Genomic DNA, 24,764 nt, shown 5'->3' on the forward strand with positions numbered 1-24,764 from the left:
CCGACATGAAAATAACCACACGGGCCAACTTTGCGTCAGTGGGTTTACAAATGTGATGGGGCTTAAAAAAGAGAGGCTAAGAAAGGTGGCTCCTTCTAGAGGGCTTTCCCACGATCCTGACAGGAAGCCGTGGGGTTGAACTGACAGACGGACAGATGGACAGACAGGCAGAGAGTGCAGCATGAAGCAGCTGACAGACATCTGCAGTGGACGAGCTCTGAGGATGACATATAACAGGGAAGTGACAGAGGCCAGGTGTGCAGGGAGAAGTGATATAAAACAAAGAGACAGGCGCTGCAAAGACAGACCATGTGAACGCAATGTACTCCTCTCTCCTTAGTTTAAGTTATAGAGAAGCAGGACATTAATTTCCTGTTGATACAAAACTACAAGAAGAATGTAATATTTATATAGGAAAGTCTGCTTTGTCTTCCAAACTTTTGCCCAATGCACACAAAAAGCTAAAGAAGTTTGTGTCAATCAGGGAGTTATTTTTTTGTTGTTAGAACCCTAATTCTCACCCACTTGTATATCTGCTGCCTTCAAATGTGGTCGCTTTTACACGGTTCATGAGAAAAAAAAATCTAAATGACAACCACAACTTGGTAACTGGAAATGTGTTGATTAGGTCAGAGTTCACCAGTTGTGAAATGTTTAGTGGTGAAGGGTCTCAGTCATCCGGGTCATGGTAATCCAAAAGGCCAGCCCTTCCAACTGAACAATCTACTCAGATGACTGGTGAAATGTCTTCTCTAGTCCAGTTGCCTTTTTTAAACACTTTTGAATAGTTGTACAGAGGTTTCTTTGTTGTTTTATAATATATATGAGTATACAGAGTCACCCTTAGCTTGGGAACAATTAGCTTTGGTGACTCTACACTGACTTACGACTTCCCACGTCATAAACACAGAGTCAAAAGATTCCTCCAGTCAGTATAAAAGTATATATAGCATAGCGTGTGAGGCTCAATCAAGGTCAATATGGTTCTGAGCTTCTAAAGAGATATTTTGAGGTCATAGGTCCAAAGTATGTAGTCGTAAATCAACCTTCATGAACTAAAATCAGCAGAATAAATTCAGTGACTGTGTAGAAATGATTTGCATTTGTAGGAAGAATATAATAACATCTGCCTGTGTAAGAAAAAGGTTAGTACGTTTCTGAATGCTGTGATAGAAAGCAGACTCAAGTGTAAAGACGGGGTCAATTTATACTTGAAACTGAAGTGTCACAGTTTTAGTGCTGGATCTTGTTTTCGGCAGGGATGTCTACGCAGAGATGTTCCCAAAACCAGTTACTCTTCAACACAAGCTCTTCTTTACAAATGCAAATCTTTTCTAGACATTCTCAAACTGGATGTGAAAAATCTCACTGACCCTAATATGATTGTACATTAGTCGGTTACTTACTGCGCCCTTGTCCATGAAGGTGTTGTAGAACTCCATAAACTGTTTCTTGGTCTCTTTGGCACTGAGGTTTTTGAAGAGGTCAGCATGGAGGTAACAGAGCTGAGAGACAGAACGACAGAATAACGAATAATGTTGGATCATGAATGCACTGCATTATTTTATTATTTTTAGACACACACATATGTGATAAACTGTCATTATCAAATCTTAAAATTACAAATTACTTTCACTTCGTAACAACGTTGTATCGCTGTGTACCTAAATAATTAATTGGAGCGCTGTAAGTGTCCTGAATGTGGCTGGCGGTCACAAACCAAACCAAGTCATTGTTTTCTTTTTTTAAACCCTGCGGCATTAGCATTTGTTTTTGTAAATATGCTGCACTACTGATTGTTTGTGACAACCATGAGAAAAAAGGGTGATGGGAGGGAGGGGGTCACAGCTGTGAAAGGTGTAACAGTACCTGGGTGGGTCACGGTGTCTGCGTGCAGAATAAAGGGGACAGGCATGCTTTGTATCAGCGCTGACACACATACAGTAGTCACAAACACACAGACGACGCAAAGAATCCACCGTAAAACACTGCTAATCACAGTGGCTTCTTCATTTCACTTCACGGTACACTTGTGTTCTAACGCTCATCATATGACTGAGTAATATGTAAAAGGTGCAACGGTAACATTTGAAGTTAAAGTGACAAGTTGGCTGTAGGCAAAAGCTTTCTCTTTCCACTTTTTGTTTGGAACCTGTTTGTCGGCTCATTTTGCTTACCCCAACAGATTAGTTAGAAATGCCGCCATTTCCTTTTGCATGTTGTCTGATGTGTTGCCATAACCACAACCAAAAACTTCAAAAATAGGACGCAAGATAAAGTAAAAAGGTAGATTTTCTTTGAAATATTTTCATTTAATTATCTTGCCAAAGTTGGACGAAGAATATTCAACAATCAAACGAGTGGAACCTCAATCTTGAGTAAAGTACTAGCTACGTTTCAATTATCTGCAATCTTCCAGCTTTTCAAATTTGGTCACAGGACTTTATAACCTCCAACACTAACGCACTATCTGACACTCACAGCAAGACACAGACACACACAAAACCACTTGAGGAACAGCACAAGGTGTCGACCAGGCCTCCAAATTCACTAGATCCCAAACTGATCAAGGATCAGTGGGATGGTCCACAGAGGTCCACAGAGAACCATAGGAACCAAAGACTCCCACTAAAAACACTGTTTCTAGACTCCACAGGACGCCCTCAGTCTATTCTTTGATGAGTCACGACTGTTTTGGAGGCACATGGTAGACCTACACAATATTAGAAAGGTCAAAATGTTATGCCTGATCGTGTGTGTGTGTGTGTGTGTGTGTGTGTGTGTGTGGTTATATGCAAAAATTGTTATTTATATTTCAGAGCCATTTTTAGACAAATGAGCTATCGAACTAGCATGTGAAACACCCTTTTAAAATAATGGCCTATGTCATTTTCTGACCAAATGCTTTTTAATAATATATATGTGTTCTCTGAAAAACCTGAGAAATTGCCATTATTTTAAGAGGGCGGTGATATGTGACTCATTTCTTGAGAGTTGCCTAGAAACAAGACCTACCATAACCATCACATAGGTTAGGTGTTGTTTTAGCAGTCGTGTAAAAATAAACACCCTGCAACGCTGCATCTACACAGACTGAGTGCTCAGTGCATCCTGGAAACCTACAAGCAAACTCATGAAACACAAACACGGGGCAGAGGGCGGAATGTCACTGTAAAGCCGACTATGTTGATTAAAATCCATCAGCTCCATCGGATGACACTCAAAAACTTGGTTTGAAGCACATCTTGTGCTGACAGGGTGTTGCATTGTGGGAGCGCTCACCAAGGGAGCAGGATCGAACTGTAGAATGACGTGTTGCATGAAGACCAGCAGGTGAGTCGGCCGCTCCTTCAACACCTCTATGTTGTTGAAGTGCGCGCACTGGTCTTCCACAACCTGAAAGAGAAGATGAGAGAGAGAGAATTAAGGAGGGGCGCTAATGGATTCAGCCATCACGTGCTGCCCTTCCCTTCACTCACATCATTCAGATCATTCTCGAAGTCCTCATCCTCAGCCCCGATGATGCTCATGGCTGGGTTAGCAGGGTGGGCAAACACACCCTGCTACGGCGAGAAGGAGACAGAAAACAGAGGGCGAGAAAACAAGACAATTAGCATCCATTAACGCGCTATACTTTGAACTGGTGGGCTATCGCTTCGGACATCCCGAGCCCCCGCTGAGCAGAGCCAGACATAAGAGAGCCAGATTAGAGTTTGGACACAGTGAACTTTCCCAGTGTAAAGTAACATCGAGAACAGAGCAGGGGGAAATGTCCCGGCTTCCAATCCAGCCTCCTGGAGAGAAGCCTGATGTGTCATAACGGTCCTTGAATTAGAAACACACTTCTAGTTTAAGATGCATTCAGTCCCATTCATATAAACCAAGCAAGGCAAAGAAACGTGGGGAACGGTTTTACACATTAACATTTACTTTTACAAAAGGAAGCTTTATATAAATCACAAGGCTGATGGGGATGGGACACTGGCAATGAAGAATAATGATAAAAACAAAGGTGAAATGCTTTTGGGAAATAGATTCGATCATTTCTTGAAGACGGGTTATTTTGTGAAAAGTCCCATTCCCTAGGCCACAATAAAAGCATGCAGGAAGTTTTTCGCATGAGCGCTAGTTTCAGTAAAATACCAGTCTGCAGAACTATCTCTCTAGATACCAAGCCGTAAACACTCCAGGTCTGAAAACGTAACGAAACGAATCTGAAATTAAAGGTTTGTGCCAAGCCTTGCTTTTTGAAATCCATGAATGGGAAAAAAATGCATCAGCATTGGCGACCAATTTTCCCCCACCCTTTACACCCCACACCATTTCCTCTTCCCCAAAACACACAAACAACACATAGTCCTTGTATTCAGGCCTCTGAAGGCCACAGACCCAGAGCCGCCACCAGGGAACACCCAAATACACACACACACACACACACAAACGCACATCTGAAATCTACTCTGTACACAGCTAGGTGAATACAGAGGGTGAAGTACAAGGCAAAGTAAAGAGAGAACAAAAATGTTGAAAAAAATCCATGGGAAACTGTTAGTAAGGAGTGTTTTTTATTTGAGTCCATCAACTAGACGGTTATCGTAAAGACTAAGATGAATTCTGTTTTTGACTGTACCTAAAGGTCATTATTGAGAAAAGCGCTGGACAAACAAAGATAAAAAAGCTTTGTGTAACTTCTGGTCCTGTGCAGCTGAGACTAAAGAACAGCAGAGAGTGAGTCCTTTCCACAGAAATCTGATCTCATTTAACATTTCTTTTTAAAAATCACTTCTCGTCATGGTTTCATTTAATTAATCTCCCTTTCATATTCTACTCATTTTGGCTTTATTTTAATTGTTCACTTTGTGGTTCTTGCTTGTGTCTTGTAAAAGCCTTTAAACCACTTGGATTAGTGAAGCTCTCCATAAAAAAAAAAAGTTTATTAGTATTATTTGATTACACTGGAACCGTAAAACGGTTGCAGCTGCGTGGTTTTGCCAATTCATACTGTGGTAATTGTACCTTCGATTTTCTGGTTGAATGGGGCCAATGTGGACACATAGTTAAACCTACTTTGTGAAGCACTGAACGCGTTTCTAATACCACAAGCATCCAGAGTGGTTATTGTCAGTTAAATATTTTTAATAAAGAATTTTTTGTACATTTTGAATCCCCACTTTCAATGTTACTGTTGCTAGGGAAGACAAATTGTGCCAATCCAGGGACCATTGCCACAGAAAACCGTTAAAACTTGATATTGTGATCATTCAGTCAACAGGTTTGTGTCTAGTTTTGGAAATGTATAAAAACTGATAATAGACTGCATTATTAAAGGTTTAAGAGTTCAATTGCTATCGTTTATCTATAGCAACAGTTGGGACTTGGCCTCTGGGTGGTGGTCAGCAGACGTATCGACTTCAATAGAGGGTCACTCATACTGAGGAACTGAAACTAGTTTATGAGGAAATATGACTGTATTACACAGGCGTAATTTGTTACACGGCTGAAATATAGTGTATGAGGGGTGGGTGGGGGGTCAAGCTGAAGGATAGAGGAGAAACAGAGCCGGCAGGATGGCAGACAGAGAGAGAGAGAATGTGTTCATTCATGACTATATCCAGTGGGCCGCTGGTTGAGAAAGGCCAGTGTCGAAGCAACATGCGTGGGAGGGGTTAGCTAAACAGAGAGACACAGGCCTGTCAGGACTGCACCGACACATACACTTCAGCGTAACCACACACACACACCTTCATTTTCCCACAGACACACACAAGCCCCATCACCGACACATTACCTAAACGAAACCGCCAAATCCACCTTACAAAGACAATGACAAAGTTATGTCACCGTGACAACAATAACAGTAACTAACGACTGCTGCAAAAGCAGATCTAGTCATTTCCTGGTGGAGATATGAATGCTGTAAAAGTGCCAAGCATGTTCTCACAAATGTCATGAGCAAAAACTGTTACATGAGAATAAAGGCAGAAATCATGTCCAATGTCTGTTATCTGGATTCACTCGTAGCTACTGGTAATCATACTGAAAGATTAACCTCTTTCTGACTTGGTAAAACTTATTTATCTGCAAATTCATCCTGTCGGGTCAAATGTGACCAGATTGCGCAGTTATTACTTTAGATTAGAACATCAACAACCTTTATACTTATACCTTAACAGTACTTCATCCAAACAATTTGCTGAGCTGAGATTTTTTTAGAATTAAGTTTTGTTTTTTTTTTTAAGATTTGGTCCAGAGTGATCACTAGTTTGAAGTATAAAATGTGTGCATACTATATCAATATCCGATATCCAGTACACAGGATGGTGTCATTTAATGTCTTATTTTCTGTGGAAAAGCAACGTGTACATTTTTTTTTTTTTTTTTTTTTTTACCCAGAACAATTATTTAAAAATGAATGAATTTGATTTTAATCATCCATGAATTAATCAACTATTGAGTTTAATCGTCAAAGTGAATACACAGACAATGAATGATTTCGGTTTTCTTCTCAGTTAACGTTTAAACTCGGGTAAAGAAGCAGAACACGCCTTTAAAACCTTGAAAGCTGACTACTCAGTGTCTGACTCTCCCCATTACGGGAGATGCTGAAGGCGCTCCTTTGTTATTGTTATGTCTTTGGAGTAACAGTAATACATGTTTATATTCCGAGAGATCAATTGGAGTAGACGGGGGGAAGCTAATTGCGGTTACTCAGAGGGAAGTAGGGAAGGTCAATCCCACTCTGGACTTAAAGAGCGCAGGACTGCAGAGGGGCAGGAGAGGGAGCCCCCTCTAACCGAAGAGGAGCCGTGGAGCATTCCAGCATATGGCACAGTTCAGGCAACAGATGGAGACAGTCTGAGTTTCAGCAGACTGTCTTCCCTTTACTTCCATCAGTGCTTGATAACTTGCATAAACTCCACAGGGTCCTCCTCGGTTTACACAGCCACGTCTGAGGGGTGAAGACGTGACAGGGACCATACAGTATTTGAACGAGCGTCCCAGAAGCGCAGAGATCAGCACCGGTGCTCCTGAGAGTCGGCAGCTGCCCCCCCACCCCCCCCCACCCCTCACTCCCATCGCATTCCAGTACTAACTAAGTGTCAGGTGGCATCAATCTAATGATAGCCATCAAGCGTACGTGCCTTTGTGTGTGTGTGTGTGTGTGAGTTAAGACCGAGCACGTATGTGGGAGGGGGGCCATTCCTATGTGATTGTAGGGAGCTGCCAGTGTACTTGTGTGTGTGTGTGTGTGTGTGTGTGTGTGTTCTACGACAACTGGTCTTTACAAGAGCATTCCTCTTCACCGCTGATCAGGACACTGAATGATATTTGACGTAAGCAATAAATAAATAAAATAATAATAATAATAAACAGCATCATCCAGACAAATTAGATGTACTGTTTAGCACTTCCTATCTCCACCAGGTAACCCTACACCCTAATGAGCACACCCATTATGCAAACCCACAACCCAATGTGAAACCATTACACCATTTAAACATTTAGTTGTTTTAGTGAATTCCCCCTAGAGACAAGCGGACGGCGTCGAAACACGGCCTCACCCCAAAGTGGTCATCGTCAGTGGCCATACCACTACCAGAGGAGCCTGCACCTGTCAATCAAGCTCCTGCAATCACATGACAGTGTGCTGTCAGAGGGGAGTGCCGCGTGTTTAACAGAGCCGGACCAGCACCACCGTGTGTAAGGAGCAGACACGATCTGGTTACATGGGATCTGGTTTAGAGTGAACCAGGAGTTCATCAGAAACAAACAATCATTCACTGTTTTGGTGCATGTCAGGAACACAGTAGCTGAAGATGTCATCGCAGATATCCTCAACAGTGGTAAGAAGTAGTGTCAGCACTATAGTAGCAGGCAGTATAGACTGGTCATAGATCTGCACAAACTCAAAGATCAGATAAGTAAACTATGGGGTGATGTGTCAAAATATATTATATCTTCTCTCCTTTGTTCTTGACACTTGATCACATGGTGCTTGATGAACCACTGGAACAAGCAGAGAATATGGTAAGAGTCTAACTTATAATATATTTGTGATTTGTAGACACAAAATTCACGTTGTAGGAAAACCAACACTTACACACGATACAATTACACTGATCAGCCACAACATTAAAACCACTCACAGGAGAAGTGAGTAACAGTGACCATCATATAAATACAATGTTCTGCTGGGAAACATTTGGACCTGTTATTCATGTGGATGCCACTTAGACATGCAACACCCACCTAGACCAGACCAGGACCCCCACCCCATAACAATGACGCTCCTTGATGACAGCCACAACAACTACACAAAATAATGAAGAACAGCACAAGGTTTTGACAAGGTGTCACATTAAATGTGTTGTTTTATTAGGGGTTACAGATGCAACAGAGCGTACTTCTGACCACACCCAACCACCCAACCACATCAGTGGTTCCGCACAGGTCTAACATGCGTTAAAAGAGGGTAGTGAAAGTCAGATTTCTATTATTACTTATTTTAAAAACGTATAGTTCTTCCACTTGATAGCATGCAAAATTTGCTATAATGCACATTCGTTGTGATAAAAGATTCAGCGACCCATGTTCGTGCAATTATGGCTGTCACAAATACCCTCAATGAAATCTATGCTAACCCTCTCGCTAATGTAAAAAGAAAAGCATCCTCTGATGGAACATTTGTCCCCCTCTCCCCGACAACCCTCAGGCTGTGATGCACAGGTTGAGAATCACCTTTTAAACTACTATTTAAAAAAGGGACCATGTGTAGAATTTGAACATTTCCTATGGTGAAATGCCATTTTTTTATTATTTTTATTTTTTAGCTTATTCTCTTATGTTGCATCAAAATAGAGGTTCCATCAACAGTGAGAGCAGCTTCTGTTGAGCTTCTGTGCAATGGTGAGATGTAAAATTGTCTTTGTGTCGGGGCTTAAGTATAATTTATGTATGAATAAAAACAATAAGAGCTTAAGCAATAAATAAGAACAAAGACTCCACTGATGAAAGGACATTCAGCATATATCCTGTCATGAACACACTAAAATTAGAGGTTCCCTCATTTACAATTACCACGTGCAGCTGGCTACTGAATCCTTTGTATAAGCATAGGTCAGTGTTCTCTTCTTATACCCGGTCACAATAGGCTGTGTCCTGTCCTCTATATGCTATGAGGGCAGTGTCCACAAATAGAACCGCAGCTAATGGCTATAACTTGTTGTGTTTGTGCTGCTGTTTATCTGGCTCGCTCATCAAGCCACAGCCTCATTAGCAGAGACTGTGTGAGTCCTCCCAGCAGTGCTGCTCCTCCAGCTGCTCCTTGAGCAAAGTAGGGAAAAGAAAAGTACTAAGGGAAGGTGGCAAATGGGGAGGCACACAGACAGGAAGTGGGTGTAATTTCCTCAGGAAGCGATCAGAACCATTTCCTGCATGACCTATCAGATGAGAAGAAAGACAGAAAGCGAGACAGAAAGAAGGAGGTGGAAGAGAGTGAGAAACACTCTGTAAAACACTCAAGCCCACAAGTGTTTCCGCAAGAATGGCATACAAAAACTCTATCGCACACACACCTCCTGCACCGCACAGCACCCAGTTCACATGGGTAACAGGAACGGAAGTTACCACAGAGATCATGAGTGAAACCCAGAGACGAACAAATGAGGAACAGGCCACACAAGCAAAAGAGTGTGAACAAGAGAAGACGGCCTAGAGCACAGGCTTTAGGGGCACCTTTGAAATAAATTTCCACCCAAAATAAAGATAATTTGAATGCATTTTGTGCTTTTCCATTTAATATTGTCAAAAAAAAAATAAAAAAATAAATACAAACTGCCCTTTCCATTGTTTGCAGACGAGAATTGTGAGCAAAATCATACTGGTAAACCAGGCCCTGCCCCATAAAAACCTATAGTTGGAACTGACAAAACAAAAGTGAAAAGTGAAAGGGAAGAAGGAGGAGGGGGAGGAGGGTGGAGAAGAAATTAAAATGGGTATACACTGCCACAAGAAGTGAAGAACAAGGCAGCAACAGTGGAAATAAAAAACAGGCAATGGAAACACACATGTGAGACACTCTGGAAAGTGTAGCAACCACACAAGCATCCAGAAACTGTGTCGGACCCACACCTGAAATCTTACAAATTGTACATCTGCTTCTACAATACAGCGATCGCTTCAGCCCCTCACACTGACTGGAGGCATCCAACCTTGACCAAATGGGTTTGGTTGCAGCTGGCAGATCTGACAGTGAGCTAGCACCTCAGTGGAAACAGAGCCACGGGCACCTCTGACTATAGATCATGTGTGATGTGTATATGTCTCGTATTTATACATTGGACGTGCGGCAGGCAGTCTCTAAAAGGACGCGGTAATATATAACCGACGGTTGTGTCAGCACAAATGTAAGTTAATGGGTGTGCAAATCAGGTTTTGCAGGTGGGAGGAGAATGTTTCAACGACACGACAGGCGATCAAACATAAAGAATAGAGGAATCAAAGGTGTTATTTGCTACGTACACAAACTTAATGATGTAAAATGTCAGTTTGCGTAATCTTTTTAATCATAATCGTTACAGACGCACCAAACTAATGTCGAAGAGCTACCAGCAACAGAGGCCAACTGTGATGTCACTTTATGCATCATGCGCCTCATCCAAAAGATCCAACCTCACAAAGACTGCAGTCAACTTCCAGCTAGTGCTTAGTGTACGTTCTGCATGTGCTTATAAGGACATAACTGTTCACACCAGCAGGTGGCAGGGTTCTGATTTTCTCATTCAAGGAGGGAAAACGGAACAGCTACTATTAGCTGAGGAACTAGGAACAGTTACAAACCACTGTACAGAGCTGACCACTCCTGACTACTTTTAATTATAAAAAAATAATACCTAAAATAATCATCACAAGAGTAGAAATAATGTTGCAAGATACATTTATAGGTTAGACTACAATTTTCAAAATACCACTTAAATGTTTGCTTAGTGTCTCAGTGACCTTTGAAATGTGCACCAAAGTCTGTGAGGCAAACAGCACTAAATTCAACTTCATCTAATAAATACTCTGAAAACTGATTCATTCTTTCTAATTGTTGCAGTTACAAGTATGTTGTGAAATAAGTGAAGCTAGGTCACAGGCAGATAAGAACTTTCTGCGTTTAAGGCTTTATAAAGTCTGAGAAAACAACTGCAGAGATGTCGTCACTATTATCTTGGGCCGAGTCCAAATTGTGGGCATTTACCAGACACGGAGCCTTTTATCAAAGCCACGGTGGAGGTGCATGATGGGAAGTGTGCTGTAGGATGACACTTTACCAATATTAGTGACAGAAAGTCAGGACATCTCAACCTCCTCTGCTGCTTGAACATTTCTCAAACCCTTTATGAAAGCACAAACGCTGCAAAGCGTATTACATTAGGCTTTCAGACAACAGAAGCAGCTTAAATTATTCCGCAAACCCCCGACTTGATCACAGATAAGCCTCTTATCAATCCAAGATAAGACTTCCCCGAGATAAAAAAAAAAAAAAAATAGACTTAATGTGACTAAATGTCTGAATGTTAGTTCCACGAGATAAAAGGCCATCGGAGGAGCAGTCTCAACATTTCAGGGAGTGAAGTTATCCCTGAAATCTCGTCACTGCACTGGCGGTGAGCAAACAACATACAGGAGACGGTGCATCATGAGAATCTCAAGATAACGTTGCACATACACGGGAAGTCACATCTGGGTTATGAGTGAAAGAAGGAGGGGCTCATCTGTGCTCAAAGCGTAAGAATCTGCAAGTCAGACGTATATCCTCCACTTTTTCATTACCACATCCTTTGCCTTAGGAAGTCCATTTTTTTTTTTAATTTCTCTAAGCATTTCTTCTTTTCTTCTTCTTCTTCTTCTTCTCCTCCCTCCTTCATCTGATCCACCTTCAGCGTTAAATAAAGCCGCCCCTTGTACGTTCGCTCTAAGACAGCTGCTGCATTCATAGCAAGCAGACAAGGGCCAATTATGTAATTTAACAACCATTACGTAGTGGCTAAAATAAGATTACAGCCAATAGCTCCAGAAAAACACAGGCATGCATTTTTTTCATGGTTTCACTGGAGCCTACCTTACAAGTTGTTCTGCTCCAACAGGAATCAGAGGAGGACATTGTTGTTTTACTGCTATGACCTTTTATGTTTTATATATATATATATATATATATATATATATATATGGATACAAATGCTGCAGCACCTTCTCTTTTTATAATTACAGTTGTGTAGACTCTCTGTAATGGACAGCACCAGCCCCCTCCCAAAAAAGAAAAAGAAAAAGACTTTTGAGCATCATTTTGAATATTTTTCCTATATGACAATCTCTCCTTAGAGCTCACACAGACTTCACTCTCCTATGAACCCAATGAACACCCCCAACCAAACCCACCCCCATCCTCTCCCTCTCCCTCCCTCTCTCTCCATATCCCCACATAGAGGTCACTGGCTTCGTGGAAACAGTTGATAGGCCGGGGCAAATCGACTGGCATGGATCGGCAGCTCTGAGTGAACCTCCAGCTTGGACTAACTGCTTCCATGTGTGTGCGAGAGAGAGAGACAGACACAGAGAGAACATGTCGAGCAGTAATTGCTAAGACCAAACATGTTTAGCAATTTTGGGCAAAAACCTGCCGATATGTCTAATGTTCATTTGCAGCTGGTTTTTAAGAAGACACCGAGCGCAGCTGAAATGCCACGGCTCACGCTGAATATTCCTGAGAGGAATTTATCCTGCACAGAATCAAGGCTTCCGAGTATAACACTGCCAAAAATGCCTCTGCGCTTGCACACCAGCACACCTTGGTTCACGCTGCTGCTCAGCTCATGCCAGCGGTGCGCAATCCAGACATGCCACATTCTTCTTTCTCTCAGGATGAAACTATTAAGGAAAAGAAACAGCTCCATCCTTATCATAGACTATCATCCGTTCTGTTGTGTGGTGTATAAGTGCAAATCAAAATCAATATTCAAAACACATAATTAAAGTTAGATTACTTAGTTTGATTAGTTTACAAGGTAAGGACAACGATACAGCTGTTTCATAATATGCTGTGATGGAGAGTTTAAAAAAAAAGGATCAAATGTGATGCAGAAGAACTGAGCATCTACGCCAGACATGATGCAACTTGAACAAAATAAGCTGTGACAATTTGTTAACATTAGCCTTGGGAAATGATGCTGAGAATTTTACACTCCTTTCTAAAGATAGTCAGCGGCAGTTATCACCTGGCTCCATCTATTCACATAGGAATCTGAATTATTTCCAGTATGCCACATTAATGATGTCCCAATGCTCTGCAGCATGGTTTCAGGATTAGATCTCCTGCACCTATATCTCTACGACCACATCTTTGGCACGTGCATTTATTTCCAGTGACGTCACCAATGTGCCATTTGGAAGGTGTTTCTGCAGTGAGCAGAAGCTGTATTACTGTAAAACTGGAGAATCAATGGCAAAGCGAAAGGATATTTATCTGGATGAATTGTCACCTGTTACCCCCAATGATCCACAGCACGTAACGACGCACGGCTGGAGCGCTGACCCTGCGCCGCTGCCTCTAACCTCATACTCTGATATCACCAGCCATCTTGTTTCCTGGGTAATTCTGAGATTCTGTGAAAAAGAGGTTAACTTCCCTTTCCATTGAATTGGGATTATTGATGCCTTTCATACGACACAATCATACCATTTCCTGAATGAAAAGAATGTGCTCCTAATTTACTACCCAGCAGGCCACAGAATACAGAACCTACAAAATGGTGGTTACACATAACGCAGTTCGGTTTTACGACGTCTGTGAAAGGCTGACTGCGTTTCTATTCGTCCTGGAGGAGAGATCTGTCTGCTCTTTCTTCTTCTGAGGTTTCTGCTTTTTTTCAGTTTTAGGCAAGGCGAATCGTGGGACCGTGTTTAATCAAGGGAAAATGATCCATTCATTATTATTATTACAGTATCACAAACACAAGATTCCTTCTTGCTTGTAAAGGCCCAGGCTGATCCCTAACATACACACAGGCCACTGTCTCCACACATCCACTTGACTGGAAGACCTTTCAACTCCACAAACTGCCCCCCATCTTTCACCCCTCAAGAGTAAACATGGTGCGTGGAGTGTAGCCTCGCTTTTTCCACCCTGACCCTCAAATGAAAGAGCTCTTTCTCCGTTTCCTCACTCTCCGTCACATTGGCTTTCCAGCCGTCCCTCTGACTCACACTTGGACAGATTCGTGTAACTCTTTCCATTTTCTACCTTTTTTCAGAGTGGGAGAAACAAGCTGCAGCAGCCCAGGTCAAACTTGCGTAAATCCTCTAATCGTCGAATGTAAGAGGGCAGGGTGACTCGCGCACAGAGTGGCTGCGTTCATTTTGGTGTGTAACAGGGTCACTCAGAAGTTGGAGGGGATGACACTGTTGCGCGCACAGTTCGACCGCACGGTGTCTTATCTAGGTTGACTGGAGAGTTTGAAGCGGCCCTGAATGACAGTGGAGAGAGATGACATGTGAGATTAGCAGGTGAACACACTGAGCTGCCTGTGTGAGCTGCTTTAAACGTCATTGTTCTGTGAAAACCGATAACATGCGACTGCTGAGGAGTGGCTGTTATGATTCACCACTGCAGTCTGTTAGTAAAACAGTAACTGATGCCGAGTTTGCATTTAACTACTTATTTAGCTGAGATAAAAGGCACAGCTAGTCAATACTGATCAGTGTTGGGTTAAATGAACAACAATTTCCCAGTACTATCATATTATTACTATCTTAAGGGGGTACTGCATCAGCTTTCACCATGTAGGGAAGTTTACTCCACGTGCTGAGGTTCTACTTATGGTCAGGACAAAGGCCGACTGCGACATCGCCTCATGTCGCGTGTGAACCAGCGAATTGCTCTTGAACGCGCCATCAAGACGGCAGCCAAGGACCAGCTATCGCGAACATTCTTGCATCAAAGGAAGCGACTCTTCATATCAGCAGGTGGCACTGGCCTGTGTTGGTTTGCGAGGAAACCACAAGAGATACCATTAGCTGGGAAGCTAGGAAGAGCTACAGACGGTCGCGCAGAGCGGGCCTCTGATCCGTTGGTGTACAGTATTAATTCTGGATGAATATGTCGCAGTGAGGATGTTTGTGTGTTTGAGAGGAGCCTTCTGTGTGGCCTTGACATTTGTTGCTTTGTTGGCTTAGGTCTCTTCCGTTTCTCTTCTGGTAAACTTTGCTAACCTCAACAGCCAATCAGAGCGATCTCTCTCCCCGGACTGTTTCACCGAACAAGAGTATCAAAAATGTGAATGACCAGGCAGGGAGGGTCACTACCAAAGTGCATTATGGGAACTGTAGTTTTAACTTCTTCTTCTTTTTTTTTTTAAACCAACCTCTCAACTTCTCAAGTCCCCCACTTCTGTTGCATAACAGCTGTTGAAAAGCAAATTCTATAACAAATCTAAGCAGCAGAAATGAACTATCTTGTAAATACCCTGAAACTGAAACAGGCAGAATTAAGTGTTAACACTGTTATTCACACCCGTGACCATGTCTTTAGTGGTGTCAGTTTTTCTACAGTGCGTCTTTACTTGCTGCTCGCACAAAAAGAGGTTTCTGACCTCCACGTGACCTCCTAACTGAAAATATTTCTGACGCTGTCTGTTTGAGCCTAACCCAACCCAAGGTTCACCATTGCACTGATGCAAAAGGGAGAGACAGCCTGAAATGGCTTACCTCAGCAAAGCGCCTAACGGCTAAGAAATGCCTGCTCTACATATGTCTCCATGAGTGATCCCTACAAACCACTGCAGGAATATACACAAACAAAAGATTAGCAGCGGCCTCGCGCGCACTCCATCTCACAGGCACGATGAAAACTAACCGCCGTCCTATGCGCTCACTCCCCCCCGCCCTCCCCCCCCCACATCTATTTGTAACTTCACTCATCCTTACCCACTGAACTCATTCAGGAGGAATCAGTAATTTCACTGCTGACCCACAGAGAGAAGAGGCGCAGCTCAGTCCGCTCTGTCTCTCATTATCTGCTGCCTGTTCGTCAAACCTACTGCAGCCAGGAGAAGAATACCTGTGTTCCCTTTGAAGTCCGAGCCTGACTACAGTAAATTATTAGCTTGCCAGCAACACAGCTTCAGGCCCTTAGGACACCCCCTGGCTGTTCCACTGTGGGTGCAATTACCTGTCCTTCCAGTTGTTGGGTATCACTCATAGATGCTACCACCAACTGTTACACCGTGGTCTAGCGCTACCCGGGTTTACCTTCCTAGCCCCTGAGAGACAGTGAACGCGGGTGAGTTTACGTAGGCCTGTAACAATAGTGCGAGGGACAGGGAGGGAAGGAGGGAGAGAGAGAGAGAGAGAGAGCAGCACAGCAACTCAGATTAAATAACCAACATTCCTCTAAAGGAAGAGAAGGTAGCCTTTGGGCTCCAGACAAGCCTGCGCTTGTAGAAACGTGGGGGAAAGAAATAGATGACAAGTGCAGTGCTCCTCCAGTCTAACAGAGCGTAACAGGAAGTGGCAGGGCCTGCTTCACACGGGCCCTCAGAGGTTCAGCGGCTGACTGGGAACGCGTCACAGTCTCCAAAACCGCCAGATACAACGCCCTTAACACACCACCATCTTATAACCAGCACTCGTCATTAACGTCCACTGGAATTACAAGTTTGCTTTCGCGGAGCCCGGGCTAGCAGACGCAAGGAAACTTCGCAGAAGTGAAAAGGCACAAATACACCAAACTGGTCTTTTTGAGAAGTGATTATTAAGCACTCAACGCCCTCCGCCGCGGCTTGCACAACCCACACTGCTCTGATGTTTCGACTGCAGAGAGATAATGAAGCTGCACTGGTTAAGTACAGTAATTGCAGTTTCCTATAAACATGGGGGAACTTTCGCCTATTTCGCACGGGCAATGCCCTCTGTTTCACAAGGCAATACCATCGCAGATAATCAATTATACGCAGACACGACACGAATTATTGAACGGCGTCTGCATGGGATCCCCCTCTCCGCATTGGCTGAAATGATGAGTGAGTGGTATAGAAGGAGGAGGGGAGAGAGGGAAACCTGGGAGGGACTCCTTTCATATTGTGCATGAGGCCTCATTTCATGCTGTGCTAAAACACACCAGTGTAGACAAATAAACAAGACGGGAAACAAAAGGGTTTGACCTGGAAATGTTAAGTCTATGTGGTTTCAGTCCACAGAGCCATTGGGGTTGCACGATTTAATCACCTGGGAATGGCCGAGAAGAATGAATTTAAGGGCTAAATGAAACAGGTTTGTTTTATACGGCTGTATTTTCTAATTGAGAAACAACTAGACAGCTCATATGATCCATTTCACAACAAAATAAATGAAAATACATAAACTCTCACAAGGTCACATGCGATAAACTTCCCACTGACTACACGTGACACAACACAATTCCCTTAGAGAAGCTAAAGGTCATCGTGGTTTGGGATAAAACGTAAAACAAGTAGTAAAAATGCTGGACGACTTCACAACAACAACAACAACAAAATAATAATTAAAAAAAAAATACACACGGTCCCAGTCTATCGCCTAAGTCTAAGTTACTAACACCCAACTATCTGCTTCTGACACAATATTATACCAATTGTCAAAATTAGAGTTCACTTGCTGCCGAGCTGCAAGAGCTGGGGGAGAAATGTGAAATAATACTGTTTTCTTCAACTTTATTGAGAGAGGACGCGGTGCAGCCACAGCCGAGCGCAGCATTCCTGTATGTGGACGCTGCCGTCTGCAGCTCGGGCTGTAAGGGGGGCTAAGCCATTACTCTCGGTTAAACAATTATCCACGGCGACTTTAAAACACAACGCACCGATCCGTAAAGAGTCCAAAGTCGTTACAACGTCCCTTCCGAGTAATGTTTAAACCATGTACTCACCCGTAAATACAGAGAAGACGACAGGCGAAGCGTCTAATATGTTTCCTGTTCGAAAGTTGCCGTGTGTCAGTCGGAAAAAAAAAAAAAAAAAAAAACATTGTACGCGGAAGTACACATCCACCCCCATCCCAATCCCAATCCAAACATTTCTATATCACGCGTAAAAAGTAACAATTTAATACTTAAAATAACGAATTCGGTTGTATATAAAAATGTAACATTTTGCTTGTGAGTGTGTTTTATGTGCTGGACTGTGAAATTAAATCAAGTAATCCCCTATACGGCTCGTTTCCGCACTGTGTTACACGGTAAGTCTTCCCCCTCCGCGCTCCGCTACATTTAAGGGTTTTATGTTCGCATGTGCAGCCGATTTATATGCAGCTGTCTATATGCGTTAGTTTGTAGGAATATCTGGTGAAAGGGTGTTTTTATTCTTACTTTTTATAGACTAACTTTAAATATCCCACATTTTACCGATTGGAAGATGTTATTAGATCACCTATGAGCTACAAGGGAGTCTGTTAAAACTGTATTCCTTGGTTGTTATCAGTATTATAGCGAAAAGAAAACGACTTCCTAAGTGAGTATCTTATTTCCTCGTAAAATACCAGGGTTGGCGGTGTAAAGCAACAACTTATTGATATGTGACCTTTTGCGTATACTATTAATGTAGGCTACTGCGGAGATTACTGCTGCTACTGAAAAGATCACAGCTGTTCAAAGAACATCTGTTTTGTCAACTGTTTGCGTGTGTCAAACTTCACTCCTCGCTTCCTCATCGCTTCAGATCTCTTTCAGCTTTCTGGCGCCACCCTGTGGACAAATATGGTCACGTCCTGGTCCTAGTGCATCGGTGGTCTCATATTTACCTGCAGTCCAGTACGGCCAGTATCTGTTCCACACTTTCCTCGCCATTCCTGTCAGAAGGAAAATACATTTCTAACTAATCATATTAAGTTTCCATAAAATGTCTGATGGTCAAAACTAATTTTCTGAGTATTTATTCTGAGGACTTCTCATTTGGTTTACAATTGACCACCCGGTCCATTATTTCATACATGTATCAGTGCTGTAGTGTGTGTTCTGTTATCTCGCCAGTTAAATACATTAAAGTAGGAGAACTCAAAAAAAAAAAAAAAAAAAAAAAAGAGAAAGAACATTTGACATCAACAAAAATGGTCTCTCTTTTATATATATATATATATATCAATGTGTGTGTATATCTATGCCTAACTACAACAATGGCAGGCACATAATAAATATAAAAGTCCAACAGAGTTTGCATCACTTAGTTCAGAAATTAAAATAAATGTGATTGATTGTGTGTGAAAGGTCACACAACAGTGACACATAAGTAGTAGTATTTTCTCTCAATACGATGAGGACTCGTGGTTTGTTTTATGGTTTAAAATTAGATTTTATTTTATGAAGCTTTAAATGTGTTTACATTACAGAACATGAGTCAGGGTGTAGCTGTTTCAACTGGGGGATTTACTCAGATTAAACCGTTTTAATATATTTTTGTCATTTCATTGATTGTCACAACTGCACAGAAGGACAAATTCCCACTCAGACTAGGACGTCACACACCTTGTGGCTTTTGGATGCTCATCTATCAAATGCGTGTTAAGTCCAAATCTTTTGTGTGTTACCTTGATCAAGTGTGATCTATCTGGTTTTAGCTGTAATTACATGTATCTGTATATGGTTAAATCATTGTGTTACCTCCAGTAACATTATTATTATTGAGAGAAAATAAACAATTCTCACATTCTGTGTTAAATTATCAGCACGTTTGCTGAACGAGCTGCTACTTCTGTCATTAACCGGGACGGTGACTTGAATAAAATGTTTGAGTAAAATAACTGAAATCCCAAATAAATGCAGCGGAGTTTTCAACAGCAAGGTTTAGATATTAAATGTGTGTATCTGTGTCTGACACTCACTGTAATTATCTTTGACATCTGATGAGCATTTATGGGACTGCGCCGACATGGTTATTGTTATTATTATAATTGTTGCCGTATGTCGTCTGCCTGTGTTCAGGCAACACACACATATATATATATAATTAAAATACTCAATATATAGTTAAATACTCAAATTTGCCCACATCACTTCAGTTCATTTTATGAACAATATCCAATTAAATATCTAATTACGTTTTTAAACACAAACCCGTATATATATGTTTTTTATTTATTTGTTGTAATGTTCAGTCTCTTGTTTTTAATCTACAAGACAATACAACATATCAGGAATACAAGCTTTTCCACAGTCCTCATTGGGATGCATGCAGAGCAATTCTCTGTGCAGTGGCACAAATATCTGGATTGTTTTATCTTTGTGTGTTCCCGTATTGCATTCAGTTTTTTTGTTTTCGTATTTTGGGACCTGTAAGGGACGGCAGATGCGACTTAGCTTTAAGCTATAATCTGGTACAATGCATCAAATGGCGACACTGTCCCTGTTAATTCATTAGCAAATGAAGCAGGACTTATAAACCACTACCACAGACTGGGCAGATACCAGTGATTTATATATTTATTGAATTAATTTTTGTATTTTAATTAGAAGACTGATGATATAAAGTGAAGATAATTGTAGGAAAATACATATTTAAAATAAATTGTAAATGTTACAGTAATTTTTCTTTTTTGTTTTATTAAATGCATATTTGATGTGGCAGAGGTTTTCACACCACCCTTACCTCTTGTCTCTGCTCTCGCTGCAAGAAGAGTCCAATCAACAAAGTCACAGTCGGCTATCCAGAATAATATTTATTGCTTTTGAAGATATTAATCTTTTTCTTCTTTTTGCACTTTCCATTTTTCCTCTTTACAGTAAAACAAAGAAAGGTGACAGGTAAAACCACTGTATTGTCATTTTTGGATGTGTACACACACATACACACACAAAGGAAACAGTATTTACAGCTGTGAGTTAGTGTACTCCTCGTGGATGTGACCGGAGGCCTTTCTCAACAAACATAGAGCTTCACATTAACTTTACAATAGAGCTTTCACAACTAATCGTTATACCGCCACTGTTCGACAAACCATAGGCTATAAAGGCTATGAAACTGTACAATTTGTGTTCACTCTGTGCTGAGAAACTGTAGAAAGGATGTTGGACATTGGATCTGGGCAGACCAAAGATAAACATATTTTTTTTCCCCCCCTCCACTGTTTAATGTCCTCAAGCAAATCAAACTGCCCCGCTGCTGGCATGGACAAAAAGCATTGATTGAAAAATAATCAAAACAGATTTGGGGGAGAGGATTTAAAAGAGAAAATGCAAAGACCAATATTGTTCACATTTGACTAATTACAGTACAGTTACACTGAGTGAATGCTAACTAGAAAAATAAGTCTAGCGGCATGTTTTTGAACCCAAAGGGTTTTTACACTGGGCATCTGGCAAAAAATGACCAAAGGGCACAATTAACTGGGGCTGAGGATGTCAGAGACAATTCCCAGAGTGAACTCTGTCCTCATCGTAGAAAAACATCTTCAGAGCGCAGATCTTCTGCCGTTAATAATTTAAATTTTGAAACACCTAAGCGTATAATTTTTCCAACATGTTTAAATATTGAATTAAATCACAACAATACAGCTAAATCTTATCATAGTGAATAATAATTAAATGTCATGTACACCATATTAAAATATATACACAGAAATAGTCATACAAATTATAGATTGGTCCAGCTCCCTCTGCTCTCTTTTTCTTTCCTGTTAGAAAATGTGCAGGAAACCACAGGACAAAGAAAATATTCACAGACTATCACGGTTAACACTATTAAAAATATGCACTTTTAGAAGTGAAATTAACCCACGAGGGATGACATATAAAAGAAGAAAATGTAAAATAAACTTTAAGGCTAGAATGTCGCTCACAGAGCTGCAGTGATGAGACGAGTCTTTTGAAGGAGGCGGCGACTGAAATGACCACTAGGTGGCAGTATTTGACTAGGTCTCAGAAGTCATAGTGATTATATATATATATGTAGTCTAAACCTCAAGAATTACAGGATAAATCTGTAAAAATTGGATCGATCTGAGCATTATTTGTTGCTCTGTTCTGTTAGCACAGGGATGTTGTTTGTTAATGTTTGTCAAGGCAGCCATTGTTGTGTTGTAATTTACCACCTGGCTGCTTTCTTTCATAGCTCAGCTGTGGACAGCAAATTGTGGAGCGCTGCTTGCAATGAGTACAACCAGTCTACAACCCGTGGAGCGGACGGTTAGTGTGAGATATCAAAACAGAGAGGGCAACGTGGGGATGTGGACAGCCAAAAAAGTGTATTCTGCGATGGACGCGAGTCGGAAGTGAAGTGAACTGTTGGCGAGTTGAAAACTTACACAGCAAACAGGGAAACAGTAGTTTCAAAAGTAAAGAATGAAACTGCCTTCCCTGGGAAAAGTATGTGTCAAGTGTGATTAAAGATTTGATCATTTAAGGCCAAAAAAAGTGCCTCGGGGAGATGAAAGGAGAGAAGAAAAGAGTCATCAGAGCGTAGACTGCGGAGATGGTGGACGCGCCCGAAAATGTCTTAGCTGTGTATCATTTTAAGAGTCTCTGTCTCCCTGTGTCTTTCATGCAGAGCCATGGAAGGGGAAAGCGACGGAGGCAGGGACGGGGGAGGAGGAGTGATGGGCATCAGGCTCTTCAGAGGATGCGGGGACACTGGCGGGGGCAGAGCGGAGATGGGTGGCAGCGCGCCTCCTTTTTTCCCGTCCAGCACGAGCTGCGAGCGGTTCGCCAGGCCGGCTTCCTTCCCGACGCCGAACTCGTGCTCGTTCTCGTTCTCCGAGCTGCAGTCGCTCAGATCCGTTATCTCCAGGTCTGAGTCTGACTCCGGGTCCTGCTTCACCCCTCCTCTCCTCTCCGTGGGGCTCTGCCGGCCTGTCCCGTTCCCGGCCCCTAGGCTGACGGCTCCGAGCCCCAGGCTGAGCCCCGTGCTCGGAGGGTTGGCCTCCACCCTCTCCCTTTCCACCAGGGCGGTCGCCCCGGTGCCGATGTCTGTCCGACCCAGCGTCAGGCCGCCCGGGTACGGCGGCAGGCAGAGTCTGGCCGGCTGAACACCCGCGGTGCCGTTTGTCCCGCCGGTTTGCCCCGCTGCCCCCCTTTCGCCTGGCTCCGCCGGTGGGAGCAGGGAGGAGAAGGGGTGAGGCAGCTGGGAGAGGCTGCTCTGCAAAGGGTTAGGGTAAAACTGGGAGGGGTAGAGGGAGCCAGGGGGCAGTTTGGGGCAGTTATTGAGAGAGAAGGCCCCTGGGAGGTAGGGGTTGAAGCCCCAAGGGTAGTCAAAGGGTGGGTTGCGAGGGTACGGGCCCAGCAGGGACGGGGGTTTGGAGTAGCACGGGGCACCTAGGACAGGGAGAGATCCAGAGATGGAGGTTAGCTGTGAGAAGGGGCAAAGGTTTCCTGACTTACAACATCCAAGAATGTTCACTAATTATAGTCAGCGGTATTAGCAATTCTAATCAGGAGCCACGGGGGCTAATTCTGGCACGGTTGCTTTCAACAAAAAAACCTGATGGTTCATTTATGCATGCCAGTACTGTGTAAACCCACTTCACACTGCTGCAAACCAGATGTGTGCACCAAGGTTCTGAACAGTAATTAAGTGGAGTTATCTTCCAAATGATTCATTATTCTTGTACGTTAAAAAAAAAGAGACTGGGTCTGTTTTGATGGCACATCATCACAGTGATGCAGCCGCTCTGTTGAGAAAACTAGATGAGAAATGACGTCCGCTGTTCGTACAAGCTAAAATCCCGGGCAGCGAATTAGACAGTTCGGCTGAGTTCAGCTCCTCGCGAGCATCACTTGAAAACAGAGAGAGGGGACAGCATTTGAGGTGATACTGGAATTCAATTTTAATGAACAAACAAACGCATTGCCTCTTGACCTACTCCACTTCCTTCCAAATGACAACCAACTTAAAGATTCTCTCTCCGCTGCACCCTCCACCTCTCCCAGCCTTTTCGCACTCTCTCCCTCTCTCTTTCACTCTGTTATTTACTATGCAGGGCTAATTTGACAGTGGTGAAGTCTCAGCGTGCTGGGCCAGGAGTAGCTGGCAGACACATGAATATTGAATCAGTCAGGCAGGCCTCACTTGCTTATGAAAACACAGTAATGGGCGCCCACAGGCCACAAACTGAAGCCTGCACCCTCAATTAGGGCCTTCCTGCCTGGGAAGGGATTAGGACAGCGGGGACACATGGGAGGCAGAGGAGGGTGAGAAGGGAAGAAGGGGGGAATAGGACCCGAGGACAAACAGAGCGGGGAGGAGGGAGGGGATGCAGGTTGCGCGAGGAGGATTGAGCGCGCGTGTGTGTGTGTGTGTTGGTGTATGTGCGCGCACGCTACCTCTCCAGCTCTGCAGATACGTTTGCATTCTGACACACTTGTATAGAGAGTGCAGAAACAAAAACAAAGGCGCTGTCAATCACCACGCGCCGCGTTTGTTGACACTTGGTTGCAGGGACAGAAGAGGACAAACGCGGGCAATCACGCTGAAAAAGTGTATGATTTCTCCTGCCGTGCCGTGTTTCTCACCAACGCCGACATGCATTATTCACGAGCTAACCTGGCCTTTCTCACCTAAAGCACAGCTTCACTGCGGGCAGCTGTGGGACAGCCATCTCTCCTATTTCCTTTAACAATAAATGTTCATGCCTCCCCATATCCTCGTTCCTCTCTCTTCTGTTCTCCTCACCCTCCACCTCTCCTCCCTTTGTTTAAGGTCTGCCTGCGCTGGCTCGCACACGCTCCGTGGAAGCTGTCTTTTTTCCTCACGGGCCTCGTCTCTGGG

The 24,764-nt window shown here is 42.9% G+C and overlaps 2 protein-coding genes across 13 annotated transcripts in view; both read right to left on the bottom strand.

Annotated features, from left to right (window-relative positions):
• arhgef1b (Rho guanine nucleotide exchange factor (GEF) 1b) overlaps positions 1 to 18,048 on the bottom strand; it is a 36,862-nt gene extending 18,814 nt beyond the window's left edge. For 3 of the 9 annotated variants that reach the window (XM_047598496.1, XM_047598494.1, XM_047598491.1), the window contains exons 1-5: positions 17,942 to 17,991; positions 7,563 to 7,627; positions 3,480 to 3,563; positions 3,283 to 3,396; positions 1,407 to 1,505 (exon numbers count right to left, since the gene is read on the bottom strand). In XM_047598496.1, coding sequence (XP_047454452.1) covers positions 1,407 to 1,505; positions 3,283 to 3,396; positions 3,480 to 3,563; positions 7,563 to 7,589 — 324 coding nt within the window. In that variant the 5' untranslated portion in view covers positions 7,590 to 7,627; positions 17,942 to 17,991. Of the gene's footprint in view, positions 1 to 1,406; positions 1,506 to 3,282; positions 3,397 to 3,479; positions 3,564 to 7,562; positions 7,628 to 17,941 lie in introns of those variants that run through there. The other 6 variants (XM_047598493.1, XM_047598500.1, XM_047598495.1 and 3 more) reach the window with 6 other exon arrangements.
• A 2,653-nt stretch (positions 18,049 to 20,701) lies between these two features.
• Positions 20,702 to 24,764, bottom strand: part of erfl1 (Ets2 repressor factor like 1) — a 45,542-nt gene continuing 41,479 nt past the window's right edge. For all 4 annotated transcript variants that reach the window (XM_047597822.1, XM_047597824.1, XM_047597821.1 and 1 more), the window contains one exon: positions 20,702 to 23,311. In XM_047597822.1, the coding sequence (XP_047453778.1) occupies positions 22,497 to 23,311 (815 nt within the window). In that variant the 3' untranslated portion in view covers positions 20,702 to 22,496. The remainder of the gene's footprint in view (positions 23,312 to 24,764) is intronic.

The sequence above is a fragment of the Mugil cephalus genome, chromosome 11, assembly GCF_022458985.1.
Source record: "Mugil cephalus isolate CIBA_MC_2020 chromosome 11, CIBA_Mcephalus_1.1, whole genome shotgun sequence".
NCBI lineage: Eukaryota > Metazoa > Chordata > Actinopteri > Mugiliformes > Mugilidae > Mugil > Mugil cephalus.